This window comes from Onychomys torridus, chromosome 13 (genome assembly GCF_903995425.1).
Source record: "Onychomys torridus chromosome 13, mOncTor1.1, whole genome shotgun sequence".
Taxonomy (NCBI): domain Eukaryota; kingdom Metazoa; phylum Chordata; class Mammalia; order Rodentia; family Cricetidae; genus Onychomys; species Onychomys torridus.
In genome coordinates this window covers 58,948,623-58,962,583 of record NC_050455.1, presented here as the reverse complement: position 1 = coordinate 58,962,583, position 13,961 = coordinate 58,948,623, and the positions used below count along the sequence as shown (strand labels likewise).

At 38.8% G+C, this 13,961-nt stretch overlaps 1 protein-coding gene across 2 annotated transcripts in view; it reads right to left on the bottom strand.

Annotated features, from left to right (window-relative positions):
* The window catches only part of Mbd2 (methyl-CpG binding domain protein 2), a 61,418-nt gene that overhangs the window by 23,598 nt on the left and 23,859 nt on the right, over window positions 1-13,961 (bottom strand). Inside the window, exons 3-4 of one of the 2 annotated variants that reach the window (XR_004946411.1) lie at window positions 10,016-10,153; window positions 8,910-9,033 (exon numbers count right to left, since the gene is read on the bottom strand). Coding sequence is in view for 1 of the 2 variants with exons in the window: in XM_036204973.1 (XP_036060866.1) it covers window positions 10,016-10,153 (138 nt within the window). In the remaining variant the exon portion in view is untranslated. The remainder of the gene's footprint in view (window positions 1-8,909; window positions 9,034-10,015; window positions 10,154-13,961) is intronic. The other variant, XM_036204973.1, reaches the window with a different exon arrangement.

The following is a 13,961-nucleotide window of genomic DNA, read 5'->3' as shown; positions in this document are numbered from 1 at the left end:
CACAGGGATCTCTTCTTTGTTTTGCTTTTTGAGATAGGGAATCTTTTCACACAGCCCAAACTGGCCTTAGATTCTCTATATTCCAGCATTTAGCCTCTTGAGCGCTGGGATTACAGGCATGCACCACCATGCCTGCCCATCTCTGTCCCTCCATCTGTCACATAAAATACATGCTTAAGTATATATATATATATATATATATATATATATATATATATATATGTGTGTGTGTGTGTGTGTGTGTGTGTGTGTGTGTGTGTGTGTATTTATATGTATATATGTATGTATGTATGTATATATACACTTACTTCTTGAATAGATTCCTTAAAATCATATATAAAGTCAGAAAAGCAAGCAAGCTATGAAAGCATATGCTGGCCTCTCCACGAAAAATCCTGAAGCAAGAGGATTACAAAGCAAAGCCCTTAGAATGCTGAGGAAATGATTTTTTTTTTCAATCTAGGCTCCCATCAGCAGAAAAAAATGAATGTGTCCGAATATAATAAAGTCATTTCTAATATGCAAGTTTTTAAAAACTTCATCTCCTATCATATTTTCCTAGCAAGTTTCTAGAGGCTTGATTATAAACTGGAGGAGCACCCTGAGATAAAGATGGAAGTGCAGAAACAAACTCAGCACAGCGCTCAGCAGAAGCAAGCCCAGGGCTCCAGCTGCACAGCAAATTCCAGGGACCAAGGCAGCTGCAGCAGGAGCAAGGACAACTCCAAGCAAAGCCAACCAGGAACAGACAGCGCTGCTGATAGGCATGTGGCAGAAGTTCTGGAGACTACGATTATGTAGAAAGGCCTGCCTACTATGGTGAAGGTCACAAACAAGAACTGCATGCCTTGCCCCACCTAGGAATGTTTTCGGTCCTAAGAAGGTAAACATGACTATGTATTCAACCATTTCCCTAAAAGTGTGATCCAGCCATGGGGGGAGCACACCAGCAGAGAGAGGAAACTGTGTCTGTCTACCACTAGAGAAGCTCAAACAATAGCCCCAAGAACTAACTGTGAAGGCATAGCCTGTGAAGTGCTTTATTTTTAAACACAGAGCTAACTATAAAGGGAAGGCCAGGAACTAAAAACAAAGGCTCCTGGGAACCGGCATAAGAGACAACAAGCTGGAGTACCTCCCGATGTGACACATTTTGGCATTTCTAATTTTTTAATCTATATTTCAGTTATTTAGAGACATTAGTTAATGTAATCACAGCTTGGAGTTAGGAATTTTGCTCAGTAGTGGGGCACTTAGTACCTGGCAAGTGCAAAGCCCTGAAGTTCATTCCCCACCACTGGGAAGAACAATCTTGGACACCCTCACATAAGTCATCATGCCTTATAAGGGACTGAGAAAATGAACAGTAAGGGGTGAGTGAGGAAGTTACAAATACCTTCATTTAATTTACATAAAATGTTTCAACTGCAACCCTTGCCTCCATAAAGAAAGGTAAGTTAATATTGCAAAACTAGCTTTTTCTCTTGAGTTTCAACCATCATCTTTTACTATTCAGACCTCTAATGATTATGAGGATTATTAATACTCCAATATTCAGCTTTCTATTTTGTTATTTATTAAAAATACTGAGTCATTTGTTAGTATTTCCATATTCCTATTGGTAGCTTTAGTCTCTCAGCTCTTTCGAAGACTCCGCACAGAAGCAGCTGATCAGTCGACAAACCTTATCAATCATTTCATGGCTTTATCAGTTATGTCCTACCTTCCTATCACAACTTCTGCAATGATCTTGAAGCCCTAAGTCAATCCTGAGAGCACGTACAATAGCTGGATGAAGAGCTCTGACTTCAGAGAAAATGTCCCCACATTGCTCTACTTTTATTATTTTTTTAATTGAATGTGCATGGGTGTGTTGCCTGCATATATGTTTGTGTACCACCTCTATGCCTAGTGCCCCGAGTCCTGAAGAGAGCACTGGGTCCCTGGAACTAGAGTTATTGATGGCTATGGGCTGCTGAGTGGGTACTGAGAATCGAATGCTGGTCCTCGAGAAGAGCAACAGTGCTCCTAAGTACTGACCCATCTCTCCAGCCCTACTTCTAAAGACCATGTGCTCTCTCACTCCTGGTGTTCGTCCCATTTACTCACAATATGGTATACTACAGAAGTCTTCATCTCCCTCGCTTTATCACACTAGATGGTCAGCTCCAGGATAGCAGGGACACTGTCTTGTCCACTGCAATATCCTTGTTGTTTAGGAAAGTGCCTAGCACAAATTAATGTCTCAAAAAAATCATCTAAGTGAATAAATAAAGGAATTGCATTCAACTAATTCAAAATACACAAGAATTGCTTACATGGAAACTATGGCAATAATCAGAAAAAGAGAAAGAAGAAACACTCAGGCAGGTCTCTAATACCAAATTAATGAGTCAGGTTTTCAGAACAGATAAAGTACAGCAGTTAAGTATAGACTTGGGGGGTCAGTCTAAAAACATGTCAAACATAACCACAGTATAGAAGGGTGAGAGGAATGAGCTGGCATTCAGAACGCTAGCAACCAAGTTTTCAGTGTTATTTGAGTGTAGAACAAAAGAAGAAAGGCCAGAGAGTCAAAGGAAAAGGAGATCAGCTTTGGGAGTTGGCACAGCAGGTAAGGGCATCTGCCATCAAACCCAAGGGCCCGAGTTCAACCCATAGAACCTGAACTGTGGATTGAGAGCCTCCTCCTGCAAGCCATCCTCTGACCCCCAAACAAACCTCATGGAGCATGTCTCCCCCCCAAAAAAGTAAACAGTGATTTGGGGAAAATGTGCTTTGGGGGCTGGGGATATAGATCAATTGGTAGAATGCTTCATTAGCATGCCTGAGACCCTGGGTTCAATCCCAGTAACAGGCATGGGATTCACACCTATCATCATAAGGTGGAGATAAAAGGACCAGAAGTTTAAAGCCATCTGATATCATAAGTCCCAGGCCAGTTTGTCTCAAAAGACAGAGGGGGCATAGCATTAAGTCATGTTAAGGTGTTTAAACTGACCCTGAAAACTGAAATGCAGCCTCAGGGTTTGAGCAGAATACTTTTACATCTTCATGACAGAAGATCTTCTCCTGGCTGGTGTTTTATCTTGACCAAGCTAGAATCATTTGGGAAGAAGGACTCTCAGTTGAGAAAATGCCTCCATAAGACTGGGCTGTGAACAAGTCTGTCGAGCATTTTCTTGATTAATGACTGATGTGGAAGGTCCAGCTCCCTATGAGTGCTGCCATCCCTGGGCTGACATGGTCCTGGGTTCTATAAGAAGTCAAGCTGAAAAAGCCATCAAGAGCAAGCCAGTAAGCAGCACTCCTCCATGGCCTCTCCATCAGCTCCTGCCTCCAGGTTATTGCCTTGACTTCCTTCATGACTGACCGTGATATGGAAGTGTAAGCTGAAATATACAAACCCTTTCCTCCCCAAGTTACTTTTGGTCATGGTGTTTATCACAGCAAAAACAAAACAAACACAAAAAACAACCTCGACTGTAGAGCAAATTATAATGGGGTCTTAATAATAAAAACCCAGAGCCAGATATCTGGTAGCTGGGTGCTTTGCTTCTCTGATCTTTCATGAACTGAAGGAGTAAGACAGAAAGCAGAGGTGAGATGAAACAGTAACTATGTAGTGTAGGAATAAAGAAAGGAGTTGGTTTACCATCACTCAGAACCACCGCCAACAGTGTAAAGGCCTGCAACATCTCTACTCTATGTCTCAGCAACTATTGGTCTCTGTTCTCCATGGCATCTTAGTGTTTGGGCTTGTTTGTTGGTTTGTTTTAACTAAGTGGACTGATAAATGTGGACAGATGCATTTCAGTATTGTTTGTTGCTATTTTGTGGATCTTGTTTTTGTTTTTGTTCTTTGAGACTATGTAGCCCTGGCTGTCTTGGAACTCACTGTGTAGACCAGGCTGGCTTTAAATTCACAGAGATCCACCTACCTCTGCCTCTGGGGTGCTAGAATTAAAGGCATGTGCCACCAAGCCTAGGGGTTCTTTCTCCAAATGCCTAAATTCCTGATTTCCATCTCAGTCCTTCAACTTCTATGTTGAGCAGAGGACTTGGTTTTCCACAGGGAAAGTGTGGAAAAGTGTACTGCAGACTTTTGCTGAAAGCCTCTCTGTAAACATGACTAACTTGTTCAGTTTTGTTGTAAACTGACTCACAAGCAATAAACTGCGGAAAGCTTCCTGGTGTGTGGTGATAAGAGTGATAAAATAAAACGTAGAAAGAACTTTTTTTAAAGGGCATCTTAGGGTGAGGCTGGTAAGACTCAGTTAGGCAGTAAGAACGCTCACTAGATGGTTTGGGGTTGAAGACAGAAGAGCAGCAGAACACACTCAGGCTTCTGGCTTCCCAGAAAGAGGTGAACAGTGGTGTTTTAATGAAACAAGGCACAAACGGGAACTAGCTGGTTTGACAGGACAGAGGTTAACAAGTTGACTCAGGTGCTTATGATATTCCATGTGGACTGAGCCAAACAAGTGAAGCTCAGGGAAAAGACACAGATTTGGGAATCCTTACATAGGAGGTGGAAACCATGGGGAAAATCCATGGAGTTACTCACATCCAATAGCCTGGGAGCCCAACAGTCTAAAACAGTCAGGAGAATCAACCAAAGGGAGGGAATGAAAACAGGCAAATACCAACCAAGACCAACACCCTCTTACCCCATCATACACACACATACACACACACAGGGCGGGACGGAGATCAGAGGCAGACATAGTAACAGGGCCTCATACTAGAGCAGACCAGGAGGTAATCTAAGAAGAACATTCTATCCTTTTACCTTAACAACCAACTTCAGTGAGCCTAGTAAGAGCAGTCTGGGTGGCAGAGCAAGAGTAAAAGCTTTGTTTTCGAGATATAAGAATTAAGTTACAAGTAAATTGCAAATATACAGACACCATACAAAAGTTAGGCTAAAGAGAAGAAAGAGAATAAATGTTCAAAGGGCATACAAGGTAAAGTGAATGTTTTTAGTACATAATTTGAATAGATTTAAATGGTTTGTGGCAGAAGCCAGTTTGTACAGTTTGACTCAAGAGGCAGATGACTGAGTAAGATCTCTGAGAATGTCACAAGAATGAGCTTTTGCCACAGGAGGTCAGGTCAGGTTCACCTCAGGGTAAAAACAACCCACAATACGGTCAATATCCTCTCAGAGTTCTCCTTTCAGAAAGAAACACAGATGCCTGTCTATTCAACTTCACAACAGTCAAATAAATATATATTTGAAATGGAACACCTTTATAAGGAATGTGACAAAATGAAACCGAGGTGCTTAGCTTGCCAGTGGATAGTCTTTTAATTGTTACAACTCAGTGGAGATCAATTTGATGGCATGTATTAAATCATAAATTCAGGTTAATTACATTTCTGAGAATTTAGCCCAGGAAACCACTGTAACATATAGGAGGAGACTTAATATGTACAAAAACTCTCTGGATACTACCTTAAACTGGGGAGTAGCTAGGGAAGTCATAAGCAAATGTCATTGTTAGCACAACATACAGTACAGTTAACTTACAAATTACAAAAACATATCAAATAAAACACAAAAGGTGCCGGTGGTGGCGTACGCCTTTGATCCCAGCACTCGGGAGGCAGAGGCAGGCGGATCTCTGTGAGTTCGAGGCCAGCCTGGTCTACAGAGTGAGATCCAGGAAAGGCACAAAACTACACAGAGAAACCCTGTCTCGAAAAACAAAACAAAACAAGCAAACAACAACAAAAAAAAAAAACCACACAAAAAGGTGTGGAGTGTTACATGAAACGTTTTAAAGCACACAAATGTATAATCATCATTATGCTTTTCAAAATACATAAAAGTATTTTAAATGACTGAAAAATATTTTGATTACATTAGTGAAAATAAACTGAGTAATCTTTTTCTTTGTCTACTTCAAATTTCTTTCTCTTATAGAGAAAATAAACAATAAATAAGGTATTTTAAACTTCTAAAGGTCATCACTTAAGGAACCATCAACAACATGAACTACTTTCAGTTTCTATTGTATCTAATTAAAACCCTTACTTCTGGGTTGATGACACAGCCAGTAGCTGAGTACCTGCCTAGCACATGCATGGCCCTGAAAATGTCCCCGGTACTGCAAAAGGAAAAGGTAAAAGGAAAGAGACACACAAACCACACACCTCATTTCTAATGACCACTAACTCTCCAGTCCTCTAGCTTCTCCAAAGATCACCCCAAATTTCCTGGCCACAGTAGCTTCACTCTTCTTGACCACCCATAGCACCAGTCTATGCTATTTATCTAACACTTTGCACCAGACATCTTTCCAGAATTCCTTAGAGTAACACTTGAAACTCATGTTCTCTGCCCAAGCAGCCAATTTTCCTGCCTAGAGAAAAGAAAAGGAACGTAATACACTTCAGGGGCTCTGCACTCGCTGATGTTTCGCAGGCATAAAGCCATCATGACGAGACTGTACCAGAAGTGACTGTTGAGGCTACAGAGGAGAAGATGCCTGCAATGGATAGCCATTCTCTGGATTACAACAACTCAACCTTGCACTTGGTTTTTAAATTTTCTCTTTCAGCTGGGAAGTTTCTTCTAACATAATTAAGCAACTCATTCTAAAAGAAAATGCTGACTGGCTTCCAGGAGGGATTAAAGGAAAGTTACATGTCCTTTCAAAGAAGGACTAGAAAAGCAAAAGACAAAATGGATCAAGTAGGAGATTCAAGCATACATCTTCACTTGCTTCAAATATTAACTCTAACAGAAAATCATGATTATTCTTTGAGAAAAACAATCAATATTCAGAGACCATCAATAACACTGAAGGTACGTCAGCCCTGTTAAATTTCACAATTTCAAAAGGAAATAAAAACTCAAAAATGAAACTTCTTCAATTTAAAGATAAAAGAAACACACAAAGACAAGAGAGCATCAAAGATAAGAGTATTAAAGAAAAAAAAAGACTCAAAACAGTGAGTTACCCACATATTCAAAGAAGTGACTAGAAAAGATATCCTTAATAAAGTCACAATTCAATTAGATTTTTTAAAAACTTGACTGAGTCTTACAGATCTAGCTACAGAAGGCACTGCAATGACCCCAGCAGGAGTCAGCATCTGACAGAAGCCTTCTCTCCACCTTCTCCATCTAATGAAATGACAAACACAGTTACTACATCTAAAAATGACCCGCTATTGACTGCTAGAACCAGGGTCAATATATTCCATTCCTACTTTACAATCTTAACTTATGCACAGCTAACTACTGTGTTTTGTATTAAATTCTGTTTTAAAGCATTCTTTTAAAATGCTAGTTTGCACATCTGAAGATAAAGCATTTTGAAGTCATCCACATAAACTCATAGTTTACACTTTACAGAATTCATACTGGACAATCATATAATGACCTCGGCATAAAATGCTTGTTCTATAAAGACAGGACTGTTAGTTTTTTCTTCTCATCTATCACTTCAAACCTACTGAAAGTGAGGACTAAACTAAAATATAGAAACTTTATTCTAATTCTAGGCCTAAAATTTAATGCTCATACCACTAATTTAAATACCTTAATAAAAGAGAATGATAGATTTAAAGAATAAAAATATCTGTCACCTATGGAAACCTTAGTAATATCTCATTGCCTAATTCATTCACTGCCTAATAAAAATAACTTTGCCAAATTGAGTAGTGGGTAATTTATACTACTGACCTATTTTATTGGATCTAAAGAATGAGTAGCAAAATTAGAATTACTTTTGTCTTCATACATTTCTGTCAACCATCTATCCAACAATGGTTGAGTAGTCATCTGATGTGTGTGTGATCATTTTATTTAACAAATCTGTATCTAAACTAGAGTTTTTGAGATGACACAATTATAAAAAGACCTCTTTATCAGCTTCAGATTGATGACACAGCACTCAAATGTCACTTCTGCTCTTAGGTTGAAGATAATGAAGAAGGAAAGACAACTGTCTTGGTGCAATCAAAAAATCCTAACGATACTGTCAGGTTACATGAAAACAACAGGAAAAACAGCCATGTGTGCCAAAGTAACCTGCTGAATAATTATAATACCACCTACCTACACTAGCTAAAAGGAAGAACAAACCTTCAAAAGATTTGTGTTGGAATGATGCTAAAACTCTTTGATAAAGACAGGGGAGAAGGGACAGACACTTTTCTTTTGAGAATAATTACATAAACCATAATAAAGGAAAGGAAACTCAAAACTGTTCAACAAAGTAAAGAATGAGAGGTATCATTCTGTTCATTTCAGTTTTAAAATTCTAGGTTACTGATCTCTAGAGACAGCTACACACCCAGCACAATATAGCTACCAGTTTTTACAATCTGTGACTTGGTACAAGTCCAGTAAATACTAAAATTATTGTTAAAATGACCAGAATTTGTCAACTGATCTTTAAATAAAGCACACAGGTTTATAGTGTGTGAAAGGATAAAATCTATTAATACCTATTTTCAATAGGACAACTCCAATTTCCAATGTAAATGGTATCATTAGAGGTTATACTCTACCTCTGTCTTTTGGGATTTAGGAAGCATTTTAATTTTACTCAGTTACAAACATTCAAATTTTTCAAATAAGAAAAATTTTTGTAAGGAAACGATATTTAAGTTATCAAAAAGCCAAAGGACAGATATTCAGGACTACATAGCTTATCTGCAAAAGAATACAATCAGAAAACAGCTTGATAAAGACAGGCAGAGTTCAAGATGGCAGAATCCCTTCTGTGTTGAACTGAACCACCAGCAGTACTGTTCTTATCCTGCACATGGTAGTAAAACAGAGGGGAAAGCCTTACACCAAAAGCTGAATGGCCCACAGAAACCTACGTGTTGACAAGAACCTAATGGCACATGCAGGTACGCATCTTTTATACTTGATGTGATACACTTACATGGCCCCTGTTGAATCTCTTGGGGACCAACAGTAAAGCAAGTTTAGAACTTCAAATCTTGAGACATCTATAGCAAGATGCTGATCCAATGTGGCTCCAAACATCTTCTGTTTTCCTGGCTCACCTGAAGAGGAAAAAACACTACAGAGGATGTGGGAACTGAATTTCTTTCTGTAGTTTCTTTTAGAGCAATTGTCTGAGAGATTTAGTGCAGTCCTTTGTGAAGTTTGGAGATGAAACACTTGAAGAACTAGTGAAAAACATTCAAATGAAAAGATGGAATGGAGAATATTTAAGCAAAAGATATTCACTGTAGGCCAATCAGTGTTTCTAACCCGTCAAGTGGGAGGCAAAGAGAAAAGAAAGGAAATGCAGTGTTTCTCCTCCTCCTCCTCACTACATTCATGCCCGAAACTTATGGAGCACCTAACTTCTGACCACATGAGGGAAGGAGTTGGTAGAACAACCTGGAAGGCTGAGTATTTGGTACAGTCTCCATCCCTGGCTGTGTGACCTGGTTAAGCAGCAGGGAGGCCTTTCAGATAATACCTTTTTCTATGAAAACTTTCTGGAAGATATAAGTTGAGGAAATAAAGAGAAAAATGCATTGAACTTACACAAAAACAGAACTCACAGTGATATACTCATACTGGCAAATCATATCTAATTCTGTTTTTCAAAAGGTTTGGGAGAGATTCCTTGAAATTAGAAATCAGAAACAAAGGGGGAAAGAAGCAATTTCCAAATAATAGAAAATGTTTTCAAACCAAACACAACACAAGCTGCATGATTCATCTTTCTAGGAAATACTATCCCTAGAAAAATAATCTTTAAAAAACACTAAGATTAGTACAACCAAGACTGGGGAATATTATAACACAGAAAGTATAATACTGTTACCAATAATATTAGTTAGATTTACTTTAATTAACTTCTAAAGTAGTTTTATTAAGTCATATTATTTTGGTTATTTTCTATAGGAGCTTTGGACATAAAACTTTTTTTCAAATGCATTCCAATTTTACCATAATTTACTTGAATTCTGCCTGGTAAAAAATACCAGAATTTTATGGAAAGTGTGATTGAAGGACAAATTAGCCCCTTACCTGACGTGGTTGTTCATTCATCCGTTGTGGGTCTGACTTCACTTTATTGTTGGGGTGGTTTGTGACTTTGGTGACTGGTTGCTTGAAAATCGATGCAGTTTGTCTAATTGGCAATGTCGTGTTTAAGTCTGGTTTACCCTGTGAATAGAAATGTGTTTTCATTAACATTATATGTAAACAAAATTGGATCAATACCTTTTTAAACTCAAAATCCATAACTTTAAATAAGATTATTCCAACTCTTGGTCCATGTCAGCACTTTAAATATTCTAAAGGTACATTTAAAAAACATTTATTTGTATGCCTGAGGGTATGTATGTGTACCATGTGCACGTAAGAGCATGCAGATCTCAGAAGCAGCATTAATGCCCTGGAATTGGAGTTACAAATAGCTGTGAGCCACTGTGTGGTGCTGAGAATTGAACTCGGTCCTCTGCAAGAGCAGCATGCGTTCTGAACTGCCAAGCCATCTCTCCAGTCCCTCTAAAAGTGCACTTTAAGTACTTTATTATGTGCTATTTATTATGTGTTAAGTTTCTTTTTCATAATTAAGGTATACTTTTAATTCTTTGTATGGTATTAATTATCTAATTAACAGAATACTAAGGACATTCAAATGAATATATCTGTGAAGGAATAAAAACTTTAAGACAGCAATCAGAATAACAGTTGTTTCTACATTCTAAGACTAGGGGCAAATATTAGCATTAAATGTATAGGCATTAAAATTTGGTTTGATTGACTAGCAGTGAGACCAGACCGAACATAAAATCACATTAAATTACTGATTCCAGTAAACAGAATTCATTTTAGAAATTGTCAATAAAATAAGGAGACATGCCTAAATTAAAACATCAAAAATTGAGCACCGCTGATAAAAATGGAAAATTTCACACATGATCTCATGTAACAGAATGCAAACAAAGGTTCCCGAAAAAGTAGTGGGTAAACTTACTTTCTGTACACATATAAGGTGTATGTATATGAAAACCAATAAACTGCTTGTACCAACTTGGGTCTGACCATCATGTGAGGCCTACCTACTTACATATGGGAAAATATCTCAAAATCTGAAAATAACCCTTCTGATGGCAAGTATTTTGGATAAGGAGTAATCATCCTGTATTCCTGTTCTATTTGCTGAGAGTGTCTCACTATATATCCCAGGCTTGACTAGAAACTGATTCTGCAGCTCAGGCTGCCTGTGACAAGCATGCACTCAGTCTGATAGGCATTCCTTATTTCTGTTATGTGTCACACTTCGTGCTTTTGGAAGGATTTAAAATCAAAGCTTTGAAAAGCCATGCGACATGTTATTCAAATTTGAATCATCCGGTAAATAAGATGTCAGACATGTTTTGGTGAGGTCAAACTGTAAAGCAGAACTGTTGTTAACTTCATTTACAATACCCAATGGAATGACAACAAAAACAACCGGACAAAAATTATTGTTAGTTTGATTCTGACAAAAGATGTAAAAAGCCATACGCTGAGAACACTCCATGCCTGACATTTCTATTAGAGGTCTTTTGTCTTTACCACTATCTCCACACAGAACTGTAACGTCAAGTTCCATACTACCAAAAGGTAGGTCTCAAATCTGAGTACACATCAGAGTCACCCGAGCTTGTTAGAAGAGAATGACAGCCTCATCCCCAGAGCTTCTGATCCAGTACGCCTGAAGTGGAGTCAGGGAATTTGCATCAGTACAAGGCCTCCAATGGTGAAGGATACTGACGCCCACATTTGGAGAAGATTGCTCTCCACAGAGATTAATGATTGGTGGCAGGTAGTTCAAGTCTAACTGTACCTGTGTGCTGTCAGTTTTTAGGGGCCTTTAGTAGATTAAGTGTGGAGTCCACATATAAAGTCCATTCTTCTAGCTTCTCTCAAACCCTGAAAGATGGAGAAATGGTCGACTGACCCTGGTTGAGTAGCACATACAACTAATTAGTCACAGCTACCCACTAGAGGGACAAGGTGTCCTCTGGCATTCCTGGACAACTCACATTTGCATTAACTGTATGGGCCATAGAGGTATGGAGTATGTGGCCACTGCTTATAGTATATTAGCAAGCCTAGCTAGTAAGCATTGCCTGGCAGTTATGACAACAACTTCAGTAATATTTGGATCCATTATTAAATATTGCTTTTCCCCATCTCCTTTGCCCACAACAAACATACCTCTTCTGTATGTACTGTGCATTCTTGCAATTATTTTATCCTAATGTTCTTCCAATGGATGTGCTTTTCCTCAAGAGATACATTTACCTCAAATGACTCTCACAATACTAGTTTCTGGCACTTAGATTTATTTAATAATCCATCACTGTGCAAATTCAAGGAACAGGGTGCAAAATAACCACCAAGGACACCAACTTTACAAACTATGCAGTGTGAGACAGCAAGACGGCTCAGTGAACAAAGTCTTATGGTCAAGACTTGATGTTTGAGTTCAATTCGTGAAAGCCCCATGATGGAAGAAAAGGATTTAATCCCCAAAACTGTCCTGACTCCCACATGTGCCATCGGATAGTAACGGCCACACACATACGCATGAGCACATGTGCATACATATACAGAATAATTTTTTAAAAGAGGCTCAAGAGAGTGCTTCTGTGTGTATGCATGTGCTTGTCTGTGCACATACATGAGTATGCAGGCACATGTGTGCCTGTGCACAGAGGCCAGAGGTTGATGTCAAGCATCTTCCTCTCTTCACCTTACTTTTATAGTCAAGGTGTCTCACTGAACCTGATGCTTACCAATCTGGCTAGATCAATTGGCCAAAGAGAACCAGGGATCCTCCTGTCTGCCTCCTGAGCACTGGGATTACAGGTAGAGGACAGGCTTAGTGTTTTTCATGGGTACTAGAGGTGTGCATTTTTTTAAAACTCCTGCGGCAATTCTGGAATGCATATGGGGAATCAAGCATTTCTGGCTTACGACATTTAGAACATTTGAGGCCCTAAACAACAAAGTCATCCAGCCTAAGGTCAATGTTCAGTCATCAAGAATCCTAACCTAATTCTTAAGGAAGACAATTGCTGTCATTAAGATTATCATACAATTATGTCACTAAACACTATCTTGTTTGGTTAACATTTACATTCTTTAATAAGGAACAGTATGCTTTGCTGGTACTAGAACAAATACAAGCATATCCAAGTCTGAGACATACTAAGAAGGATGAAGCAAGGACGATTACTCACTATTACAAACTATGAATCTTAAACCCACAAAGACTGGAAGTATGGAATTACTAGTGTTAAAAATGCTAAGGTTGACAGGGTGGTGGTAGTACATGCCTTTAATCCCAGCACTCAGGAGGCAGGGGCAGACAGATCTCTAAGTTTGAGTTCAGCCTGGTCTACAAAGTGAGTTCCAGAACAGCCAGTACTACACAGAGAAATCCTGTCTCAAAAGAAAACACACACACACACACACACACACACACACACACACACACACACACACACCTCTCTCTCTCTCTCTCTCTCTCTCTCTCCCACCCCCCCGCCCCCTAAGGTCGATGTTTCTATATATTTATGTTCTTGGATCAATAAAGAAAAATTAGAAGAGCTTGCTGAAATATTCAAGATACATTGTTAGGTTCCACTGTCTAATGAGGTGGTTCACTCTCTTCTGTCTTAAAGAACCCTAGCCTAATTCTTAGGAAGATAACTAACTGCACAGAGTAAGAGATGTTAAAGAATGTACCTCATCATTCTTCACTTGATTTCCTGAAAGGATTTTTTAACACTTTTTCTTTTCCTTTTAACTGGTTAACAAATTTGACACATAATTTTGTATTCTAAAACATTCTCTTGGGCAATCTGCAAAGTAGACTGACCAGCTTTTCAGAAACTCACAGAACCAGTAAACTATATTACCACCCTCCCCTAAGGACTGCTAGAGTCACTTAATCCGTGGCCACCTGTTAACT